Source organism: Doryrhamphus excisus, linkage group LG7 (assembly GCF_037039965.1).
Source record: "Doryrhamphus excisus strain RoL-2023G ecotype Guam linkage group LG7, RoL_Dexc_Guam_v1.1, whole genome shotgun sequence".
NCBI classification, from domain to species: Eukaryota; Metazoa; Chordata; class Actinopteri; order Syngnathiformes; family Syngnathidae; genus Doryrhamphus; species Doryrhamphus excisus.
In genome coordinates this window covers 9,675,671-9,700,084 of record NC_136363.1, presented here as the reverse complement: position 1 = coordinate 9,700,084, position 24,414 = coordinate 9,675,671, and the positions used below count along the sequence as shown (strand labels likewise).

Genomic DNA, 24,414 nt, shown 5'->3' with positions numbered 1-24,414 from the left:
TAACATTAAAGGCAACAGTTGCTCACGACAATGTTGCGATGAGCTTTGCGTTACTTTAAGTAGTCCTTTGCTTCCCTCTATTGGCGAGAAAGGTACATTACAACTCTAACCCTAAAGCACTTTTGAGGGTGGAAACCCTGACAGAATAAAAAAAAATGCGAAATAATTTGAATTTTTATGAATTTTAATCAATTTACCTATTAAAGTAGTTGTTTTTGGACACATAAGTTATTTAATATTAATTATTTTGTTATTAGCTTCAATAGTCTTATTATTATTTTTATTAATGCTATTCTTATTTTAACTGGTTAGAACTCCTGCATCATTTAAAAATGTTTTTAAAAATCTGGTAGGAAATGTGGTATCCATACCATTTGAGAATCAATATTTTATGGCTACTATACTGTATTAATAATAATCGTAATAATAATAGACGGCACAGGATATTAATGCTATTCTTATTTTAACTGGTTAGAACTCGTGCATCATTTAAAAAATGTTTTTAAAAATCTGGTAGGAAATGTGGTATTCATACCATTTGAGAATCAATATTTTATGGCTACTATACTGTACTACTACTAATAATAATAATAGATGACACCCACCACACCAATGGCTGAATGTAATAAATGACAAGTTTATTCTTGCACAAAATGTACAAAATAACAAGCAAATGGACAGCCCCTATCAGCCCCCCGACCCCACCCCACACACTTACACACACTCACACAGGCACATTCACACACACACACACACACACAGCCCACTTCCCTCTTCCCCTTCCAGTTCATTCGCAATGATGAATTTCCTCTACGACTACGGGCATGGTCCAAGAAATGAGGCAGACGCATGGTCAATGTGAGAAAGAGAAAGAAAGAGAGAGAGAGAGAGAGAGAGAGAGACGACACATACCCATTTCAGCATCATTGAATGATTCCAAATGAATAAAAACACCTTATTTACACTCAGAACTTGTACAACATGCCATCTAATGTATACAGGCCGTGCTTGTGCACTTAGTCCTGTACGTATTAGAAAATAGAATTGAAGATCAAATTCGACTAAAGCCTAGGACATCCAATGTAAAAGCACTTGTATGTTTTTAAAGATTGGCTCTTATTGGCTGACTTCAAGCTAAAATGCGCTTTTTTTTTTTCCTCCCTGCAGCTGATGATGACACATTGGACTCTGAAGCACACACGTCTGTCCTTCCAAACGGGTGAATGTCAATTCAATGAATTTCCCAAATAAAAGCAGTTTTTGCACGATTTTTTTTTCTTAATGTTCCTACTGCAATGGGAATGTTTCAAGCAGCAGAATGCATGGCTAAGGCTTTTCAAAGCAGCCGGATGACGAGTAAGCACAGTGATAGCAAAAGCACCGATGGAGAGAGTGAGAAAAAGTTATCCCGGTGTAAAAAAAAAAAACACACACAAAAAAAAACTGCAAAAGATGGAGGCCTCCTATCCTTCATCTGCACTGATGTACAGCACAAAAGCGATGGGAGCAATTCTCCGGAGAATGTCCATCACATTGCTTCACAAGCGTGCACACGGGTCAGTGCAGAGGAAGGAACCTGTGTGTGTGTGTGTGTGTGCAAAAACACTTGTCAGACTACAGCTTTGCTTCAATTCTCACCTAATAATAAAAGCCTCCACTCAGTCGTCTACGTATTTTCATCTGCGGCTTCACTTTTGATTTCATATATATCTATATTTTCTGGCTTCTTTTCTCTATTTTCTTACTTTACAAAACAAGAGACGAGAGAATGGTGGACAGCTGACAATAAATAGAATTCTTTTTTCCTCTTGGTACTATCATCAGGTTTCTCCACCTATTGTAAACAAACAGCAGTCATCGACGTTTCCGCTCCTTTTTCCACCCTCTTCTTCCGCTTAAGTGCATCCCTCGCTCATTGCAGCAGCGCCCGGATCTGTTTGGAGGTGCTGTCGTCGTTTAGGTGTCGTGTCGTATACCTGAGGAGCAACATCCGAGAACATCACAGCCCATCTTTAGCTCTGTGGTATACTGAGCACCACTCAGTGAGGACCAGTGTCCACACTTTATTTCGCAAGAGCCGATCGTCAGCTCTGAAAAAACTCATCACACAGCAGCCTAACACTCAAACATTATATACCTCAGAAATATACAAACGTGTACTAGTATGAGTTTAAAACATGGAAAAAAGGTATTCCATTATGCATTTTGTTTGAGAACCATTTCATTGGAGGGACAGACGGTGCTGCAATGCTGTCTCTTTCCGCAAGAGGGACCCAGAGCCCAGAGAAAGGCTGATGTCATTGCAGCGCTCCAATGAATGCATTGCTCGGAGGCAATGATTTATGGGAAAACTTTCAAATTTTAAACTTGTGTATATTTCTGAGGTATAGCTTTGGAATGTTAAGCTGCTGTGTGATGAATTTACATTTTCCCCATTTTTTTTTATTTTTGCAGATTTTTAAAATTTTATTATCATAATATCATAACTTTAACACACACCTCAGTGCATTAAGTAGTCCCTCCACACTGTTGGACGGTTGCTCTTTCAGCACCTTGATGCAGCCCTTCATCTGTGTCAACACAGGCAGTTAGACAACATCAGTAGCCTCTTCTCATCTGAAACTAACTTCACAACATTAGCATCTTATGTAAAACACCCACATCGATTTTGGAGGTCTTTGCGAACGCCCCGACGGGGTGAACGTGGTCATAGAGGATGATGACGCCCACCATCACCCTCATGCAGAACAACATAGTGTCTGTGTTGGTGAACCGACAACGGTACTCCCTGGAAATAGCACGATTATTACATAAAACAGCTTTGTCTATATTGTTTTGACGGATTGTTAGACTTAAGATTCAATGAAAAAGCACTCACGGAGTCTCGAGCATGACACGGCACACACAGGCCATGGTACTCAGACAGTCTGTGGTGTCCTCGATGGGCAAGGTCTTATTCTGGAGACAGTCACAATTATTATTATATGAACACTTGGAACAAATTACTCCCCAAAACAACTATAGTTATCTACCTTCACAGTTCTTGATTGCCACGTTGAAAAGTAGCAATATGACTAACCACAAGGGGAGACAACGTGCATTTGTAGCGCTCTAGCTGTCTAACTATTATTAAACTTATTTATTATTAGCCAATCATCTTTCAAATTACTCAAATTGTACAATTAACATTTATAACTATTATAGTAAAAATAGATCAAAAATATATAATACGTTGCGGTCCCTTTAATTGACATTGTTTAAACGGAACAAAACTCACCATAAGGGGGAGACAAAGTGCATTTGTATAGCTCGTGCAGTCAAAAACAATTATTATTAAACTAAATTCTGGATTATTAGCAAGTCACTTTTCAAATTACTCTAGTATATGTCTGTTAACATCGTATTTATAATTAATTATGACAACAAAAGTGGAACAAAAACAAATATGTACTACGTTGACATTTCCATTGTTAAAACGCAGTAACAGAACTCACCGTAAGGGGGAGACAAAGTGCATTTGTATAGCTCGTGCAGTCAAACGCAATATGATGCTTATTGCTGGACAAACGATGTCTCCATTCCACTGCTTTTTTCTAAGACACTACTCTACATTTTTGCGTGAGGCATTTTTGATAGCTTGTTTGTATTGTATTTTGACATCTTATGTGCTTTAGAGTTGTGTTGTGTGTGTACCTCTGACACAAACTTGGTGGTAGCGTTGCTCAGGGTCTTCAACATGGGCGTGGCCTCAGCATAGAACAGCGACATCCGGTTGGCCATCTCGTTGTTGACCTCGTTTTCCGCTTCCAGCTGCGACACAATCCCAACACAAAACTGATGCTAGCAGCCCTGAAATATTTCTATTGCACTATAGGTATGTTTGGATATTTAATATTTGGGTTAGTCCTGCCCAAACAATAATGACAATATTGCTAGTAAGGCCTTACCTGTTGGTTGTTCAGCCTGTTCCTACTAATGGTCCTCCTGTAGTAGCTGAAGTCATTCTGAATGGCAGGATTGGTCATCTAAACACAGATATGTGCGTCAGGTATTTACAAACACGCTACAAGAAATCATATCGCCGTTTCTCAACCTTTAGTTCGTCGAAGCTGAGCGTAAAATGCAGAATCTCTGCAAACTGTTTGGCCAGGGCCTGCTCTCGCTCCAAGTGCTGCATGGGGGCGTAGGGCGGGCTCGTCAGCGCCTCCAGCAGGCTTCTCAGGGCGTTCTCTGCACAGACGTAAACGCTATTAACGGATGCATCTGAAAAGACGTTCGTCTCCCAGTGCAATTGGCTTGTGATCTTGCCATGATGTTTGTTGGATGACAAAATGGCGTTTCCCCATGTGTCTGTCCCACGAGTCATCCCCCATTGAACCTTTGTAATGGACTTGCCGCCTCAAAGGTCCTGAGAGGATGCATGTGCCTCACAGAGTGAAAGAAAGCGTATGAGGACCCCATCCGGTTGTGTCCATTAAAAATGCATAGGGCCTTCTATAAATACAGCACTGGAGTGTTTCATCTAAAGGGCCTCTCCTGCTGGGGGCTTAGACAGCAAGCAGCCATGCTAGCTCAGGGCAAAATCTAGTCTAGTACACCGCACCTGTTTCTTTACATAATGGCCAGTCAGACCAAACCAAACACATCATTAAAAATTAGCCGTGTCCCATTACGTGCATTAATTTTTATCTGTTTTTTTATCTTTAGAATGCACCGTGTCTCATAAAGATTGAGGATGATGGGCAAAACCCCCCCCCAAAAATTTGGTAAACACTTGCTTATGACTTGTAAGGACTCGAAAATGTCAAGCTTATGACTTAAGACTTGACTCGACCTGTCGTGTCACACTGACTTGCTACCACCTCTGGTAAATAGTAGCTCGCTAAATAGGTAGGAAGGTAAATATCTAACTAGAGTGCTAGGCCAGTTAATAAATAGGCAGGATGTACTATAAGAGGGTAAATAGGTAGCTAGCTTGCTATACAAGTAGGAGCGTAACTATAGGTAGCTTGGTAGGCAATAGCTACCTAGCTTGATAGATAGCATGGCAGCTGACTAGATAGGTAGGTATATATATACTAGCTAGCTAAATAGGCAGGAAGGTAAATCTCTAGAGTGCTAGGCCAGTTAATAAATAGGCAGGATGTACTATAAGAGGGTAAATAGGTAGCTAGCTAGATATACAAGTAGGAGCGTAACTATAGGTAGCTTGGTAGGCAATAGCTACCTAGCTTGATAGATAGCATGGCAGCTGACTAGATAAGTAGGTATATATACTATATACTAGCTAGCTAAATAGGCAGGAAGGTAAATCTTGCTAGGCCAGTTAATAAATAGGCAGGAAGGTAAATCTTGCTAGGCCAGTTAATAAATAGGCAGGAAGTACCATAAGAGGGTACATAGGTAGCTAGCTAGCTATACAAGTAGGAGCATAACTATAGGTAGCTTGGTAGGCAATAGCTACCTAGCTTGATAGATAGCATGGCAGCTGACTAGCTAGGTAGGTATATATATACTAGCTAGCTAAATAGGTAGGAAGGTAAATCTCTAACTAGAGTGCTAGGCCAGTTAATAAATAGGCAGGAAGTACCATAAGAGGGTACATAGGTAGCTAGCTAGCTATACAAGTAGGAGCGTAACTATAGGTAGCTTGGTAGGCAATAGCTACCTAGCTTGATAGATAGCATGGCAGCTGACTAGCTAGGTAGGTATATATATACTAGCTAGCTAAATAGGTAGGAAGGTAAATCTCTAACTAGAGTGCTAGGCCAGTTAATAAATAAGCAGGAAGTACCATAAGAGGGTACATAGGTTGCTAGCTAGCTATACAAGTAGGAGCGTAACTATAGGTAGCTTGGTAGGCAATAGCTACCTAGCTTGATAGATAGCATGGCAGCTGACTAGATAGGTAGGTATATTATATATTATATATATATATATATATATTATATATATTACCCTAGGTGGGTAAATGTGTATGTAGCTAGGTAATGGCTAGGTGTGTGAGTAGGTCGGTTATAGCGATCTAGTAAACACTAGCGAGGTAGATATACTGTATATATATCCTAGCTTGTAGCTAGCTTGTTAAATGAATAGCTACAGTAGAACGCTAACAATATAGATGTAAGCATGGAAGCATTAGCAGCAAGACATTAGCATAAATTATTGGTGAGTCTTTCCATGACACACTGGGAACACAATGTTCAGGATGTTATTAGTAGGCAGAGCAGAGGCGGCTGGCTAACTCCATCCTTCTTCTTCTCTCTCTATCTCTCTCTGTTACTGTAGCAACGGCTGCCTGGATGCTGGCACTATGTGTGTGTGTGTGTGCACATAATTCACATTACAGTGTAAGACCAGAAAAAAGGTGAGTCCGCAGAGAAAAACAACATGGATGATCCTGTCTATACTAAACGTTCAAATAAATGTATTATTGAAATATGGTGCGTCATGATGGCAGACGCTCACCCAGTCGCAGTGAGAACTCATAGAACCGCTTCAGCTTGGCCACCAGGGGGCAGACAGCGTTCCAGGCCTTCTCCTGCAGAGCGAGGTCACCTGGGTTCTGAATGGCCTGCAGGTGAGACACAAACACAAGCAGATGTTACTTCCAAAAACAACAAATGTTCAATCAGCTCTCTATTCCACTCACTTCTCGTATCTCCTGCCCGGCGCCATTATAGGACTGCAGCTCGGCCAGTATCCCATGAGCCTCCTCCAGCACGGCGCTAACTTGATTCCACACGGCGGTCTCGGCCTCGGTGGGCTGGGCATCTGAGAAGGAAAGGGAGGATGGGAGGTAAGGAGTGGGAAGGGAGAGGGGGGTGTTGTTGGGTAGCCCAAGGGGAACATAAAAAGGAACATTTGTGTGAATTGAAGAGCTGCAAGGATGATATTCCCTAAAGAGGAAGATAAAAGACATGGAAGCATCCGCACTAAATAAAATGTACCTCTGTTGATTAAGTTCAAATCCAACACTTTTTTTAGCACTGTATATCTAAACAAGTCATGAAAATTCACATCAATAAATTATTAGCCCTGCGATTAGCTGGCGACCAGTCCAGGGTGTAGCCCGCTTCTCACCCAAAGACAGCTGTGATAGACTCCAGTATACCACCCTGACCCTAGTGAGGATAAGCGGCATAGAAAATGGATGGATGGCTAACTTTCCTATAGTTGCCGGGTGCGAGTTCAACAAAAAACACTGGCATGAACAGCTGTTTTTATGCACACTACAAGATAGCCGCATTAGAAATATCACCAGCAGCTTTCTCCGACTCTGCGTGCGCTTTAAAATGTTCTGAAACTCATATTACACTTGCTGTTATAACATGTTAACATTGGTTCTCTTGCTCCTGTGCCGTACACTTGTTCATGAATGAACATGCGGTCAAAGAAAGCTATGTTTTTTTTCTCACTTTCTCATGCACTCCACATCATTATCAAAGTGTTATTTTATATATATCGTTCAGTGCAAATATGAATATTCATTCATTTTTTACCGCTTTTTCCTCACAAGGGTCGCGGGGGTGCCGCAGCCTATCCCAGCTGTCCTAGGGCGAGAGGCGGGGTACACCCTGGACTGGTGGCCAGCCAATCACAGGGCACATATAGACAAACAACCATTCACACTCACATTCATACCTATGGACAATTTGGAGCTGCCAATTAACCTAGCATGTTTTTGGAATGTGGGAGGAAACCGGAGTACCCGGAGAGAACCCACGCATGCACGGGGAGAACATGCAAACTCCGCACAGAGATGGCCGAGGGTGGAATTGGTCGCAAATATGAATATGAGATTTAAAATTTAGTTTGGTTAATTAAAAACATCGGCCTTAATTGGAGCACTTGTAGCGGTACAGTTGCAGTACAATGTTAGGATAAACAACTCGAGTGCCAGCTTTGGTAAATTTTCGCTGAAGGGAAACAAGCTTTATTCCCGTCGTGCTCCCATGCGACATGCCGGGTGCGCACACAGGGAGGAGGGGAATAAATGTTTGAGGGGCACACGCTCATAAAAATAGTCCTCTTGAGTCATCCTGGTGTTTGTTTTTCTCTCAGCTATCTGTGTCAAATGTGACTCAGGTAAAAAAAAAAAAAAAAAGAGGAGTGTGCCGGTAGAGCATTATTTTTGCACCCTCAGGCTGTTTTCCCCTCCCTGCTGGGGAGTCATAATATTTACCAGTAGTTGCACACTACTGAGCATCACTATTTGATTAATGTGCTGCAACACTGCTGCTGAGATTGCGCTGTTTTTGGCGGGGAATTCAGATTGACGTTATGCTTGAAAATAAGTTTCTTGGACCACGGCCACAGTCCCTCCTAATGTTAAAATCCATCCATTTTCTATGGCACTTATCCTTATTAGGGGGATGCTGGAGCCTATCCCAGCTGACTGGAGTGGTCGCCACATATAGACAAACAACCATTCACACTCACACTCATACCTATGGACAATTTGGAGTCGCCAATGAACCCAGCATGTTTTTGGAATGTGGGAGGAAAGCATAGAACATGCAAACTCCACACAGCGGAGACTCAAACCCAGATCTTCCCGATCTCCTGACTGTGCAGCTAACATATTAACCACTCGCCCACCGTGTGAACATGAATGAAGCTAGGACTATACACTTGCTATGACATCACAATATAGGTTAGAGGTTAGAGGTTAGACTTTCTTTATTGTCATTGCACAATAACACAGCAGTGAAATTGCCAACGAAATGTTGTTGCCTGGCTTCCGTGTAATAATAAATAATAAAATAATAATGTGGAGAATAAATAGATGACATCAAATGTGATCAACAATGTACAGCGTAAACAGTAAATTGCACAAATAATTTAAATAATTTTGGATAAATAATAATAATTTAAAGTGTTGCGTGTGCGTGTGGGCAGGTAGCTTATTTGGCTAATATATGGCAACAATCTGGCTGTGCATTCAATCATTAATTGACTAATATAAAATACCAGTAACACAATATAGAAAACATATTTTTCGTCATCGTATGCGGTATGAAAATATAACACTTGTTAGGAAAATGGGGAAAAGGGGGGACAGAGGTGGTTTCATTTGTGTACATCTTCCTTGCATTCTGCCATCTCTCACACACACGATTTAGTGCAACACACAGACACACACAAGGAGATGAGGAGGTGGAAGGATGCCGAGGGATGGATTCTTTTTGTGTTAGCAGAGCAACAGAAACCCACACACAGGGCTGCCATTTGTTTCTCTTCCCCTTGTTTGTGTAACTTATTATCATCCTTCCGCCACCGCCAATTGTGTGTCTGTCAACTTTGTGCGTCTTTCTGAAAGGCCTGCAAATGCCAGTCCTGTGGGTGCAAAATAAAAAAAAGAGGAGTGGGAGGGGGGGGCACTGTGTGAATAAAGATGATTTGGATGAATGAAGGGGGAATAAATGGGGTGGGGGGAGGCAACAGAGAGAAAGAGATCAAAATAAAAAGTATAAGAAGCGGATGGTCTCACGTTCAAAGTCAAGGAAAACTATTGGGCCATGCTCAAGTTCGGCGCAAGCCAGCACTTTCAGGAGGTTTCCCATGAGCCCCCTGGAACAGAAAGAGGGGAGAGATCTGTGGGTGATGAGGGGATGGGTGTCGGCCTGGGTGGTGTGCACGCTTGTGCATGTATGCCACATTGTGTGTGCATAAATATGTATGTGTGTGTGTGTGTATGGATGTGGTGTGGGAGCGGATGAGTGAGTTGTGGGGATGGTATGGCGGCTGCATGGCAACATGGACACAGATGTTCTTTAATCCCACTCGTATTGCTCGAAATAATGCCATTAAAGGGGGGAAATAAATCAAATAATATGTATTTGCTCATAAAATATTTGGAAGATATTGAAATAATAGCTTGTGCAATTAACTAATAATATTTTCTACTAAATAAATTATAAGTTATTATTAATATAAGTTAATAATATAGGTTAATATTAATAAAAGATATATGATTTTTAAATATAATATGTTAATATTTGTATCGAAAAATATTTTACATTTTTATAAACAAATAAAATATTTGGAAGATATTGAAATAATAGCTTGTGCAATTAACTAATAATATTTTCTACTAAATAAATTACAAGTTATTATTAATATAAGTTAATAATATAGGTTAATATTAATAATAGATATCTGATTTTTAAATATAATATGTTAATATTTTTATCTAAAAATATTTTACATTTTTATAAAAAAAAATAAAACATTTGGAAGATATTGAAATAATAACTTGTGCAATTAACTAATAATATTTTCTACTAAATAAATTATAAGTTATTATTAATATAAGTTAATAATATAGGTTAATATTAATAAAAGATATATGATTTTCAAATATAATATGTTAAAATTTTTATCTAAAAATATTTTACATTTTTATAAAAAAATAAAATATTTGGAAGATATTGAAATAATAGCTTGTGCAATTAACTAATAATATTTTCTACTAAATAAATTATAAGTTATTATTAATATAAGTTAATAATATAGGTTAATAGTAATAAAATATATATGATTTTCAAATATAATATGTTAATATTTTTATCTAAAAATATTTTACATTTTTATAAAAAATATAAATAATATTTTATTCAATGCATGTGTACCTAAATGTAGTGGCCTGAGTGGGAGTGGGACTAGAGAGTGTCTGGTTATGACAAAACAACACCCACAACAACACACCATCCATTAAAATGGCTCCGCCCTGCAACCTCTGCTCCGCACACACACACACACACACACACACAAGTACAGTATACACACCCATGTGCACTCACAATTCAAGCACGCACACACACCCCAGTGCTCACTTACTTTCAAAGTCCAGGAAAAAATGAGGACAGTTCTCTAAATCCTTGCCAAGGACCTTAATGAGGTTCCCCATGGCTGGCGACCTGGGCGGGGGGGAAACAGCAAAAAATGCACACAATTCGCAAAACCCGGCAATAATCACATTTGCTCTTGTGTCTAAAGCCTGATGTTTTAACTGTAAGTGACGCTGGCTCAGCGTCTAATAGTCCTATTTGATTAGAGTGGAAGGGGGTCTGAATCCAGCAGTGAATCATTTAGCTCACGTTGGGAGTCGCGAGGGGCTCAGCGGCGGCTTTTTAATCCATTTACATTGCTATAGTAACCTAATAACAGCGTGCCTTGTACGCGTGTCTCGCTCCTAATGCTCCTCACTGTACATCAGTCTGTAGATATTTCCTGACATGCTCTTTTAGACATCGGAGCTCATGTGTGATTATCATTGCAAGGGCATTATATTTGGTTCAACAGTTATATTATGTCCCATAGTAATAGTGCAGTTAAAAACTAATTAAGAAAATAGGCAAATCTCATCTAATCCGCTCCATAAACAAAACTTTAATATCGACCCACAGGAGAAATGAAACAAACTAATTCAGCAAACTAATTCAGACTGACTCGATAGCGCCTCTGCTGGTTGCAGCCAAGCAGTGCACCCCATTTTGCCACCGTTGCTTAAAGGGGAAGTACACTTTTTTATTTTTATTTTGTCATCATTCACAATGCTTATATAAAACATGAACACATGTATTTCCCTTGTCTGTGCGTTTAAGCATGACGTTAAGCATTAAGAAGTTAATATGAGCTAGCTAACTATGGATGGCATGGGAAATACCTATTTTGATGCTATAACCCTCACAAAAAATATCGGGTGCTGCTAGATAGACGTGGAATTGACTGCTTGTATCGGAGTGCCAATGTTGGAGATTTTAAATGCAGGTCGAAATAATCCGATTTTACTGATAGGAAAAGCTCCAGGTTTTATTTCAAGATGTGTAGCGAAGCCTGTTTGTTTTTTGTTTGTTTATAATTTCAAATCTGTTCTCTGCGAAGTGGTGGGCGTATACACATGGCGGTTTCATCTAGCTAGGCGTGGGTTGGAGGCGCACGATGTCGAGAAAACTCTGGAAAAACGAGCCTTTCTCTCACAAGTGAGCGAGATGATGTTTTACTTCCCCCACGTTTGGTTCTCTCAGGCTCCGGGGACACACACACATTACTGTTAGGACGTCATTAAAACTTAACACTTAATAGGGGGCCTTTCAAAACTGAATCGTGCAGTATTTTCCATCATTATGAGTCGTCAATACAAGATGCCACCCTCCCGCTGTTAGCAGCAGGAGGCAGAGGGAGTTTGCAATGCAGCAGCGGAGTGCGCATAAGGACGAGGAAGAGGAAGGAATTATGTTACATGGTACAGTACATTGGCTGAAGCAGCTTGCTGACACTGACTGAAGCGCTTTCGATTCGGAACTCGGGTCTTGTCTCATGTGCTGTGCTTCTACTTTTGAAATCTGTTGGGTGGCGTTAAGGAGGAACTGTATAGATACTGATTCAGTCATATATGAACTATATAGTCTTAGCTCCAAGAATCTGCAGCTTTCTGCTTTATATCATATGACACACGTTGCACACATATTGTATGATTACGATAAATGGAACAGTTTTTGGACACAGCTTTTGTGTTGGCTTGCATTATAGACTGTGTGTGTGTGTCCCTAATGATGTGGCCGCTGAGAGCACATTGACTACGGCAGCAGCATGAGGTCCACACCGAGAGCAGCCCTCGGCTTACGGTTGCCAGGTAACCGTTGGCCCGGTGATATTGTCTGCTCGCCTCAGTAAAGGATGCTGGTAAAAATGTCCAGCTGCTACCATAACAGCCATGTTTAATATGAAGTCGCTTACCCTTGGTTTTCCTTCTGGAAAATGCGTCACTACTTTTATCCTTTTAAGCAGTTCCTTTGTGTTATTCCCCACGAAAACCCCCAGTGGCATCAGCAGTCTCTCTCTGCGATCACTAAAAACTAATAAGTGTAAACTTCTACTCTCGTCTTGTTTCGCTTTGTGTCTCTTTCCACTTCACACTTCTCTTTTTCACCCATCTATTTAAAGATGTGGTTTTCTGGTTGTTGTTTTTTTTTTTTTTTTCAAGCCGATGCCTTGCTTGTGAAAGTAGAAGCAGACACTAAAATGACACTATTTCGCCTTTTAAATAAAATATAGAATGTCTCGCTTTCCTTTTGCAAGCTAACGTTAAAAAAATAAATAAAAATCCCCTTTTAAGCCTGACTCACTTCTCTGTTTCAACACTGGCCTGGTGATGTCACTGCACATCTCCATCAAGTGTCTTTTTTAGTCTTACCGATGGCCCAAAGGTGCTCCAGTAATCCAAACGGCATCTGACCTCCACTTTAAAAAAAAAAAAAAAAAAAAAAGCATCCCTCATACTCATGGAATAAAGGTCACTGGACATACTGTAAATGTTCCTGTCATAGTCAGGACCTTCCAGAACATGGACTGAGGCTGTTATTCCCGTAATTTGACCCCCTAAAAATGTATTTAAAGTTAATTTCCTACAATATTGATGACGGCAGCAGAACCGATGTTGTAATGTAAGGCGAGGGGCAAACGGCACAGCTAGCATTAACAGTTTAACACCACTGTTGAGTTTGTTAAATAGCAACACGGCAAATGCAACGTGCAAGAGATGAGTAAAGCGCATGTAGAGATAGATAAAGCCGGTCAATGCTGACCATTCATTATAGTATAAATGCAGCTACTTCCATCTACATCATCAACGCTAATGTTTTTTTCACCTAATTAGTCAATGAACGACCCCGGCCGTTATGTAAGTTTATAAACCACGCCCCCCCCCCCCCCCCCCCCCCCCGTGACTAAATGAGACTCTGGTTAATTGAATGGAATGAATCCATTGGAGCATACGGTATAGAAGTGTGTCTGTTGGCTGTCTTGGCTTCCACACATGCACTCTTTATAGCAGCGCACCTGCACAGCTCGCATCTGTAGTCAGAACCAAGAGCCTCCTTCAAACCTCAAATCGGTTCCCACATGGCGGCTGAAAAGCCAAAAGCCGTCTCCAGACAGGAAGCCAAGCGGCCAAAGCGACGCTCGCGGCCCCCTTTCAGTTCTACCCTGAAAGATCCCTCCTGTCACTGCCCGAGGGCTTCTTCAGAAGCAACTCTGCTCGCCAACATGGCTGCTCGGGCTAACCTCTAGAATCTTCCTTCTGCATCCTCTCTAATACCCCTCACACGTCCTTCACCATAAATTCCATAGCGTCGTTCAACCCGTTGTCTACTTCACTGCTCTTGTGCATGCTTTTTATTACCTTTTGTTTGCGTTGACTCCTGTGGAACACTTTACTGCATCAATCAGGGCTTGTCAGCTCCACGCGCTGGTCAAAGCATCAGCAGCCCGCTCCTGACAACCACACAGACGCACAGTCAAACAGGAAACGAGGCGGCAGAGGTGTTGCTTTTACATCCGAGACACACTCAATCGAAAAAACACTTCCTGCACATTTAGTACAAGATATTGTACTGTACTTACTAGACTCTTCATTTGGTACAAAGATGGCAGTTTGTATGAATTTACACAGAATTATCCAAAATTGTTCCATTAGATCCTTAACAGGAGATTTAATTGTTTGTGCATTTCACACAGAATGCAGCAAAATTACCCGATATCACATTGTTATTACATCATAAAACCTTAAGTCTAAAAATTCCCACATCAACTTTGACCTTTCATTTCAGCTGCGTGCTGTTCACACAGCAAAAATTAATTTACAAGGGAAAGGTCATCTTTTAAAGATTGTGTGAAAGGTGCTGAAGTCACATGGGTAGATGGATGATGAACCAAGCCTGCGATTTCACATATTGCCGCTGTCAGACAATATGGCGAAAAACCTGACGGCCAGCAATATTAATGACTTGACTTCCGTGGCAAAAACAATGAAAAGCCAGCTTTTCATGGCTGTGTGAAAGCGGCTAAAGTCCAATTGGATGGAAGCCGTGTGAATCAATTGCTCTATCGTCTTTCCTCACAGACTTGTTATGACTGTCTATCATATTGCTTATTGAGCTGTACTGGCAGCTAAAGGTCAAGTGAGGTGCAGACTTTTGAGCAAGGTGAATTGCACTGTGTTTGACCTCTCTGCCTTCACTTATCACATGTAGTAAAAGTTCCTCCGCCCCTTTTGTTTCCTTGACAATAGTGAAACGCCCACACAAACCTATGGCTTTGAATGCAGCGCTTTGCAATGAAAGAGGCGGCTGTTGTCACAAATATTAATGCTCTTGTCAAGTCTATTCAAGAGCTAATCTAATTCTACCCACACAGCTTGAGGGCCCGACTACACCATTTTGATAGATTACTATTTTCAATTGTGCTCATTAATGGCCTCCCTGCTCTTGTTTCTATAAACTTTCTTGTATCAGCTTGGACTGGATTTGAGGGAGAAAGTAGGACAACAAAGTGAGGACATTCATTCATTTTCTACCGCTTCTTCCTCACAATGGTCGCAGGGGTGCTGGAGCCCATCCCAGCTGTCTTCGGACTGGTCGCCAGCCAATCACAGGGCACATATAGACAAACAACCATTCACACTCACATTCATACCTATGGACAATTTGGAGTGGCCAATTAACCTAGCATGTTTTTGGAATGTGGGAGGAAACCGGAGTACCCGGAGAAAACCCAAACAGAACATGCAAACTCCACACAGAGATGGCCGAGGGTGGAATTGAACCCTGGTCTCCTAGCTGTGAGGTCTGCGTGCTAACCACTCGACCTCCATGCCGCCAAAGTGAGGACATCTAACACAAAAAAGTGGAAGGAGCAAAATTATTTAAATTATCAGTAACCTCTCAATTATTATTCTAGCCTGTGTATTTTACATATAATGCTCTGCTGCTTGTATTTAATATCGCAATTAATATTTGAATACCATTATTTAGATTACATTTGGTTAAATTACATTACATTACAATGTGCCCTTGGAGGAAGTATACAATACCAGTATACAATAGCAGCACAGAACAAAGGTTAAAACAGGATAATAAAGTAAAGTATGGCCACTCAGTCAGGAGATCGGGAAGACCTGGGTTTGAATCTGCGCTTTGGCATCTCTGTGTGGAGGTTTGCCTGTTCTCCTTGTGTTTTCGTTCGTTTTCTCCGGGTACTCCGGTTTTCTCCGACATTCCAAAAACATGCTAGGTTAATTGGCAACTCCAAATTGTCCATAGGTCTGAATGTGAGTGTGAATGGTTGTTTGTCTATATGTGCCCTGTGATTGGCTGGCCACCAGTCCAGGGTGTACCCCGCCTCTCATCTGAAATGTCTATTATGTATACTATATACTGTGTGTCATGATATTTGTGCCCCCGTCCAGTGTCGTTCTCTTGTCATAGTGGTATTCTTGTATGTTCCTTAAATTGACTACTTAAGACAAGTCACGATGACAAATGTAGCATGAAGCCACGCCGCGAGACACCACCACAAAGAATGGCTGAATGGGCTGACCTCTGACCCCTGCCTGACCTAGAATCTATATACAGCTCAGCGCGTCGAGGTCGTACATCAGCCCGGCGTGTCCCTGGAGAGGGCCACGCTCCATCACAAAGTGCTGCAGTGTGTCTAACGCAGGCACACAGTAGAGGATGCAGCGTTTCTCCAATAAGAGAGGTCAAAAATAGAAAAGGCATGGACCCAAAAAGAATAGGTTTTGTTTCCATGCTTTGTTTTGATCTGATGCCAAAGGACTGATGGGTCCACGAGATAGAAAAACCCACTCTGGCTCACGCTGGGCTAATTAGTCAGCGTGCGCGTGCGTTCATGTGTGCAGAAAAGGGGGGAAAATACACCGAGGCTGATCAAACACCAAACGCCAGCCAACATCCCAGGGCACCCGAGCAGATCTGGCACATGGAAACACACAACAGTCACTTAGAAGAAATAGAGCAGATGGTGTGTAAATGTGTGTAAAAAGTCATCCCTCCTTCATCGAATGTTTTTAACAACTAGACACTTGACCCCGTGGCTAACTAGCTCATTTACTACATTACAGCCTGCCTTCTGGTCACCTTTACTCTAAATTGTGGTCATCGATCCCATTCAGGACTGCAGGCAGGGAATTTGAGCGGTTCGGCGAAAATTGTTGGATGCGATTGATCAGGTCGATAAAGAACAGCATGATACTCTGAGAAGTAGCTTTAAGGTATTCCAATTAGGTTTTCTCTCTGCAGGTTTTGGTTATAGGATGGTGTGAGATAGTGACCAGTCGAGATGGAATATTAGCCAAATCAGCTATCCATTGTAGTTTCTCTCGCTAGTAGTGGAGTGAATCTGTTTTCCTAAAGTTATTTTCAGGAAACCGCTATTTTGTGTATCTGTAGCTTTAATGCAAATGAGCTGTCTGTCTACGCCCCCATCACTGTGTCGCAAAGTGCTTTTGACATATACACTGTATCTCTGCACTTGTAATGTAATACTATATGCCATAAATCACATCCAACAACATATAATTAAGGAGTGGCCAATGGGGACACAACAACACCTGCATAGCAATGTGAGCTAAAATGCTAACATTACACTCACATTTCATCAACATTGTTATGCTAGGTTAGCCTATTCACTGAAGAAAAACAAGCTAATTTACAATACCATATGTAGAATTACAAAAGTTAATGAGGAACGAACCTACCAAACCCTAACCCTCAATATCTTCCTAAATAACTACTCCAAATGTATGTGCCCTAGTTCTATACTCATTAGTTCTCCATTAGTTCCTCAATAACTACTCTATATTTGTGCCTACTCATTAGGTCTTCAGAAACTACTGTAAATGTGTGTGCCTTACTCTACTCATTAGTTCCTCATAAATTCTCCATTAGTTCCTCAATAACTACTCTACATGTATGTGGCATAGCTCCTCAGTAACTACTCATTAACTCCTCATTAGTCCCTCAATATCTACTCTAGATTTGTGCCGTAGGTCCCCTGTAACCACTCTAATTGGATGTGCCTTAGTCATTAGTTCCTCAATAACCACTCTACATGTATGTGCCTTAGTTCGTCAGTAACTGGTCATTAGCTCCTTGTTAGTTCCTCAATAACTACGTTACTTGTATGTGCCGTACTTCCTCCGTAACTACTCTACTCAGTTCTTCAGTAACTACTCTAAATGTACGTGCCTTATTTTCCCATACCATTAGACGCAGATAGTCCCCATTTTAAAGCCACGATTCTGCACAAAAATGGGATTATGATGCTTAATCTCCTCGTATTTAAAACCTCCATGTTGTCTGTTTATTCAGACCTGCTGCCATCTCACTGCATCCTCTCACACCACCGTGTGCCCCCATGGTAACAGGATCATCTCTCCTCTGGGGGCGTTATCCCCGATTCCAGACACTCGTGGATTAAATTACACGATTACCAAGCAAAGAAGGCTCATATGTCAATTTCCAATGTTGCTATTAGCTTGGCTACAATTGTGAACGTGTGTTCCAGCCCCTGAACAACCAAAGAACACAAAAGGAGCATCAGGGAACAAAGTGACAGATGTTTGAACATCTGCCGGAGAGATGGGTCAGGCAGTCAACTAGATTAAGAGAGATTAACTCCAACATGAAATGCCAGGCTTTTTTTTTCAGGAATTCCACACAGACAAACATATGGAAGTTGTATGTTCCCAATAACACAGCTGTAAAACATTCATTCAGCTTCATTGGCAGCAATGCTGTACATCTGCATGACGCAGCTTTCTGTTTCTCTTGGAGAAAAGTCCTGTCGGCAGCCATTGGGTGTCAAAATATTTTGACCCAGAGGTGTTCGTGCGTGAGCGGGGTTGCTTTGCGGTTATCGGCAAAAGATTTCTTCACTGTCTCATGTCAGCCATGACTGCAGACTCAGCAATGCTGTATTCAGTGAAGGCTGAAGAAGATCATTATGCATATACTGGACCGTCTTGACAGGAATAGGAGGAACCTTGAAAGCTATCCCTCTACTGCATATGCCTGCTATTTTTTTCCCCATTCAAATGAATGCCAAAGTCAAAAACATGTTGAAAAACCTCCTTGGCTGAGGTAATACTATCCACTGGAGCTCGGGTCTGGGTGAGACTGGGCCGCATCAGGTTCCCCCCCCAAAAAAAACGCATTTAGTAAAAACAAAACAATTTAAAAAATCTCATTTTGGTTCCAATTTTCTACAAGAAAAGCTCTGATAAAACATTCCACTGTTCTCAAATATCTTAATTTTTATTTTTCTACACAAAATAAGATGACAAATAAATAAACAAATCAAGAATTAAAAAAATCAATCAATCAGTAATAAATAAATAAATATAATAATAACAATAAAACGGCAAATAATAAAAACTTAAGAAACCACATATAGTTGGTGGGTAGACAAATTATTTTTTTCAGATTAAAATGTCACGCCCTGTGCGGGTTTGTGCGTGACAGTTTGTTTGGTTTCTGTATTGGACTTCCTCTTTTGCCTCGTTTGCCTTTGTTGCCATGGATACCCACACCTGTCCCTAATTTGTCCTTGTATTTAGTTCAGGTGTGTGCATCTCCCCTACGTGGGATCATTATCGTTTGTCCTATTGCTGCCTGAGTTGCCTTTTTCATGCTGCCGCATTTATTTCAAAAAATAAATATTTTTACCTGCATTCGGTCCTGCTCTCTGCATCCTGGGGTCGCACCGCAACACAGACATGCCGAACCGTGACATAAAATTGACAAAGCATTATTAGAGCCCGAAGACATGACAAAACACGACTATAGTCACATTTATACTCTTTTTATTTACAACATATTGCGCAACTGCAGGGTCTTGAGACACATGCTAACTCGCAAACTAGAGAGCTAGCGACCTAAACGGTAGCCTTCAAGTTATTTCCTTTAAACTTAAATAAAAAAACTTACTTACCACTTCCACACGGATAGGGAGGATAACTATTAACAGTTATTTAACCTTTAAATGAACATTAATCAAACGTAATAATTTTTTCTGGGTACATGATACCATATAGCATCCATATCGAACTTGCGCGGGCCGCACTAACATTAAACTTTTATATCAAGGCGGGGGCCTCAAACTAGTTTACTGCGGGCCACATTTGGCCCGCGGGACGCGTGTTTGAAACCCCTGCTCTAGTCCAATGACCCTGAGGTTGTATAACATTTAATATGATGGAAAAGCGGGTAGAAAATGCAACCTGTTTTTTTACATTTTGGCATTAACAGTGCTTAACTTATTTATACACTTTTCAGCATCTGTGTACCAGTAATTACAGTCATTTTAACCATGGAACAGATTAGTCCTACAAGGCAGTACCAGTGGTTCACTTATTTATACACTTATATGACGGTTATATTTGAAAGCCTGTGCAGTTTAAAAAAAAAAGCAACCTTGACCTTTTGGTGGGAAAAATATATCATTTTTAATGTCACGTGTTGGCCATCTTTGCGATGATCATGTTCCAGCATATTGGCATCACCATGAGAACATGCTCCAAATAGTGATGCAGTCATGCTCAGGAACCCAGCAATTTCCTCTCCCATCATCTATTCCCAGTCCCTCAGCACGGATTAAGTGATCAGCCGCCACATGTCTTGTGGATAGATCGCTGTGATGACATAAATGTCCCATTAGAAATGCATTGTGCAAGGTGATGCAAGACAGCGGCCATTGAATCAAGGGCAAGGCAATCTCCTGCCCCGCCAAATTATGTCTTCCGCCTTGTCGGACCTGATAAAGCTGACACATGCTGGGCCACGTTAATGCAATACTCGCCTTCGTATGGACGGAGGGAGATGTGAGAGATGGCGGCTTGTGTGGACGCTGAGGGAGAGCGAGAATAAATAAACGCACGACTTTACGATCTTGTGATGGACAAGGAGCGGATATGAAGCGAGAGGAGGAGGGGGGGTATAGGGGAGGAGAGAGGCGGTGATGTTTCTATGGGCGCGCAGGAAAGATTTGGAGTGAGGGAATCTTGCATCATCGCTGCCAGCCAATGAGAGGGCTGGATTCAAATGTTCAAAGGGAGTGTCCTAGCAACAGTGGAGTAAATACCATAGCACTAAAAAAAAAAAAACCTACACACTGATTAAATATTTAGACCCCACTCTCTTTTGATATTAGCATATTAACTAATGTGCACCTGCGTGGAGATTGTGATGGAATGGTCCTTGTTTTTAGGAAAACATCTGAGCTAGGTTGTCATGGTGACCATGATAACAGGAACTGATAATGGACGTCCTGTTAATAGCCGTGCAATGATATGAGCTATAATGTATTTGATTGACATATCACCTGAGCTAAGTGACGTGTATTTTGATTGCGTATTTTGTTGCCATTTTGTGTTGAAATGATCGACTTTGAACTGACTCTCTCACACCCAGTCCTCGGGCCCCATCTCACATTTTGGAGCGAAGGACCTCATTCATCCTTCCATTTGCTCCATTCACGTTTTTTCCCTCCCTCCCTCCCTGCTTCCCTCCTTGTTTTCCACCCTAGCTTCACAGGCACCCACCCTTCCTCATTAGCAATGCTTTTGTTTTTAGCTCATACAAAAAAAAGCCTCCCTGCGCATAAACGTGTTTGTATTGACACAAGTCATGCATGCATGCAATGGTGATGTACTCCAGTCCATCTCTATGATATATGATGCATGTGATGCTTCTAGGTCACATATGTAGTGTGAGCATCCATCAAGCGGTAACATATACACCCATGAATCCACATTATTAGCTTCCTCTGTGCTTCTCCTGGTGATTGGGTTTTGCCTGATGGTCACAGGAAGTGTGAAGATGATGTAGCGGCGACCGAGACACGCCGCAGTGAAAACAGGACAAGCCCCAGTTGACCGTCCCCCCTTCGACATCCCTAAACCAAACCCTCAAAACCAAGCATCAGTCAGCATCCATCCAGTCTCCTCCCCACCCCTTTTGGGATGCAGCGATCTCCCCTTCCCTTCCCCACAAGCATGACATGAAGGAGTCTAGCTAGCTTACCGGCTGCAGGAGTGCAGGATGATGTGCCTTTCTTTTTTTCCCTGAGGTTGGATGCAAGGGAACAAAAGAGGAGGACAAAGGGCAAAAATAAAAGAAGCGGGAAGCGGCGTGAGGATGAACAGCACTAGGAGGAGGTTGGGAAGAGGGGGGTTAGAAAAGAAATCCCTTGTGTGGTTTCTGCTCAGAGGAGGCTTCTTTATCCTATAGCGAGCCACGGGGCTGTGGATTGAACACGGAGCGCATGCACTGCCTCACGCCACTCGGCCCTCCCCTCCTCTGCCTCTCTGCACTAAAGACAGCAGCTGTTGGTCTATGAGAAATAGAACGCCATGCCCCCCCCCCTCCCTCCAGCCCTCCCACCTCTCGCTCTCACAAAGACCCTCACCATGCACACGTCCCCACAACACCCCCTCCCCCGTACACTTTGACTCCTCTGTGTGCATGTATATGTTTTTTTTTATTGGCGTTATGGCATTGTTTGTGCACCCGGTGTGAAAGTGAATCATGGTGACTAAGGATGTGCAAGCTGGGTATTTTTGCAAAGTGTGTGGGAGTGACTGCGAGGCATCATGCGCTTACAGTGCCGCACGAGGGAAAGTCACATGACTGGCCAGTGCTGACAAACTCTCGATTCAAATAGAGCTCGACATTTATGAAGCATCACAGGCCGTCAATGTTTTGTTGGGAGTACAGTAAGTAACATGAGTGTGCTTATAGGAAGAGGCTGGAAAAATATAGAATATATAATGACAGGCCATATTGGTACCATTTTTATTTTCTAGCCATTTTGGCTGTTGAAAATGAACATAATTGAAATATATACATTTTGCAGAGGATATTCATTTTGAATTTTTTTTTAAATTGTCACCAAAAATGCAGTATAGTAATTTCCATTTTGTATTTGTATATCCACCAGGTGGCACTGTTTTTTCCATTCAAAGCATGCAGCAAAATTTCATTGATACTTGATATTTTGATTTTTTTATAAATGTAGCTTTGTTTTTGTTCATTCATTCATTTTCTACCGTTTTTTCCTCACGAGGGTCGCGGGGGTGCTAGAGCCTATCCCAGCTGTCTTTGGGTGAGAGGCGGGGTACACCCTGGACTGGTGGCCAGCCAATCACAGGGCACATATAGACAAACAACCATTCACACTCATATTCATACCTATGGACAAGTTGGAGTCGCCAATTAACCTAGCATGTTTTTGGAATGTGGGAGGAAACCGGAGAAAACCCACACATGCACGGGGAGAACATGCAAACTCCACACAGAGATGGCCCAGGGTGGAATCGAACTCTGGTCCTCCTGGCTGTGAGGTCTATGCACTAACCACTTGACCGCCGTGCCGCTTTGTTTTTGTTTTCCAATGTAAAAACTAGTAGGGTTATATGACTACTGGCCTCAAGGTTTAAAAATCTTCCAAAATTAAAATAATGGCTGGGATAGTTTTTGTGAGAAAATGTGGGGGAAAGTGGATAAAACTAAGAATACAGTCTATAATATTTTAGGGACGCTGACCCAATGGCTCACTGACTCATCTCATGGTAAGAAAATACTCAAGAAATGTATTGTTTTTGTTAAACATGCCGGCATTTAAAGGGTTTGGAGTTCAAAAAAACAAGAAAATGTCATTCATATTGCAAATGTATATTTCAGGCTAAAGCAGTTTGAAAAGTCTGATTGTTTGCATCGATACAGAACTGCTGTGAGCTGTTGCTAATATTTTGCTCCTCTCACTGAGCCAAATGTCACTGAAATATTAGAAACAGCTCTCGGTATGAGGCAGTGCCACTGCAAACCACAATAATAAACATGTCGTTAACCCGGCTTGTGAATCGAAAACACAAGTTCCTCTTTCTCTTGCAGTTTTGTCCGTATCTGCTGACTGCTGCTTTCCTATCACTCAGCTTCATCTCCGCTCGTTTGGACCGTAGCATTCACGCCGACTAGAACGTCTGTGCTGTGAGTCTTTAGAACAGAAGGAAAGAAGTTGAGCACCGGACCAGATGTTGTCATTAAAGCTTGGTGGTGACTGAGAAAGGGGGGGTTGCCAGTTGAAAGGTTTTTGTTGTGTGTGAGCAAACACCATCTATCTTGACCCCCGGCCCTTACACTGAACCCATCTGACCAACAGATCCATAGCTCACGTCTCACCACGCCGTGAAATCCCTTTGAATGACACATGATGGTCACCTGACTGACACAAGGTGATCCTTCAGAAACTCGGTTGAAGTTAAAATATGAATTATTTTGCTTTATTTCCAAGAGAAACTTTGCATTATTCATAGAGTTTCTGCTTGTTTTTTATTTTTAGGTCACTTCCTGTTTGCTGTTGCATGAGTGGCACAACCTACAAAAGTGAGTACACCCCTCACGTCTTTATAGTAGTCAGTGTATAGTTAAAGCGTCAGAAATTGACACCATTTTTTTTGCCTCGGTTAGCGTGCATCTTGTTTGACTCACAAAAATGTTAACACAAAACAAGTTTTTATAGTTTTACATGCGGGGAATAAAAGGAATAAAT

General features: G+C 41.6%; 1 protein-coding gene across 3 annotated transcripts; it reads right to left on the bottom strand.

Moving 5' to 3' along the window:
* Window positions 1-700: 700 nt before the first annotated feature.
* Window positions 701-22,162, bottom strand: fam49al (family with sequence similarity 49 member A, like). 3 transcript variants are annotated; one of them, XM_058046563.2, is made up of 13 exons: window positions 21,888-22,162; window positions 14,189-14,280; window positions 10,843-10,922; window positions 9,494-9,573; window positions 6,653-6,774; window positions 6,469-6,574; window positions 4,094-4,230; window positions 3,948-4,025; window positions 3,694-3,810; window positions 2,879-2,958; window positions 2,662-2,788; window positions 2,500-2,570; window positions 701-1,976 (listed from the first exon to the last, which is right to left on the bottom strand). In XM_058046563.2, the coding sequence occupies exons 4-13, from the start codon at window positions 9,564-9,566 to the stop codon at window positions 1,913-1,915; spliced, it is 975 nt and encodes a 324-aa protein (XP_057902546.1). In that variant the 5' UTR covers window positions 9,567-9,573; window positions 10,843-10,922; window positions 14,189-14,280; window positions 21,888-22,162; the 3' UTR covers window positions 701-1,912. The 3 variants fall into 3 exon arrangements, with proteins under 3 accessions (XP_057902546.1, XP_057902547.1, XP_057902545.1); XM_058046564.2 differs by lacking the exon at window positions 9,494-9,573; XM_058046562.2 differs by lacking the exon at window positions 10,843-10,922.
* Between the last annotated feature and the right edge of the window lie 2,252 nt (window positions 22,163-24,414).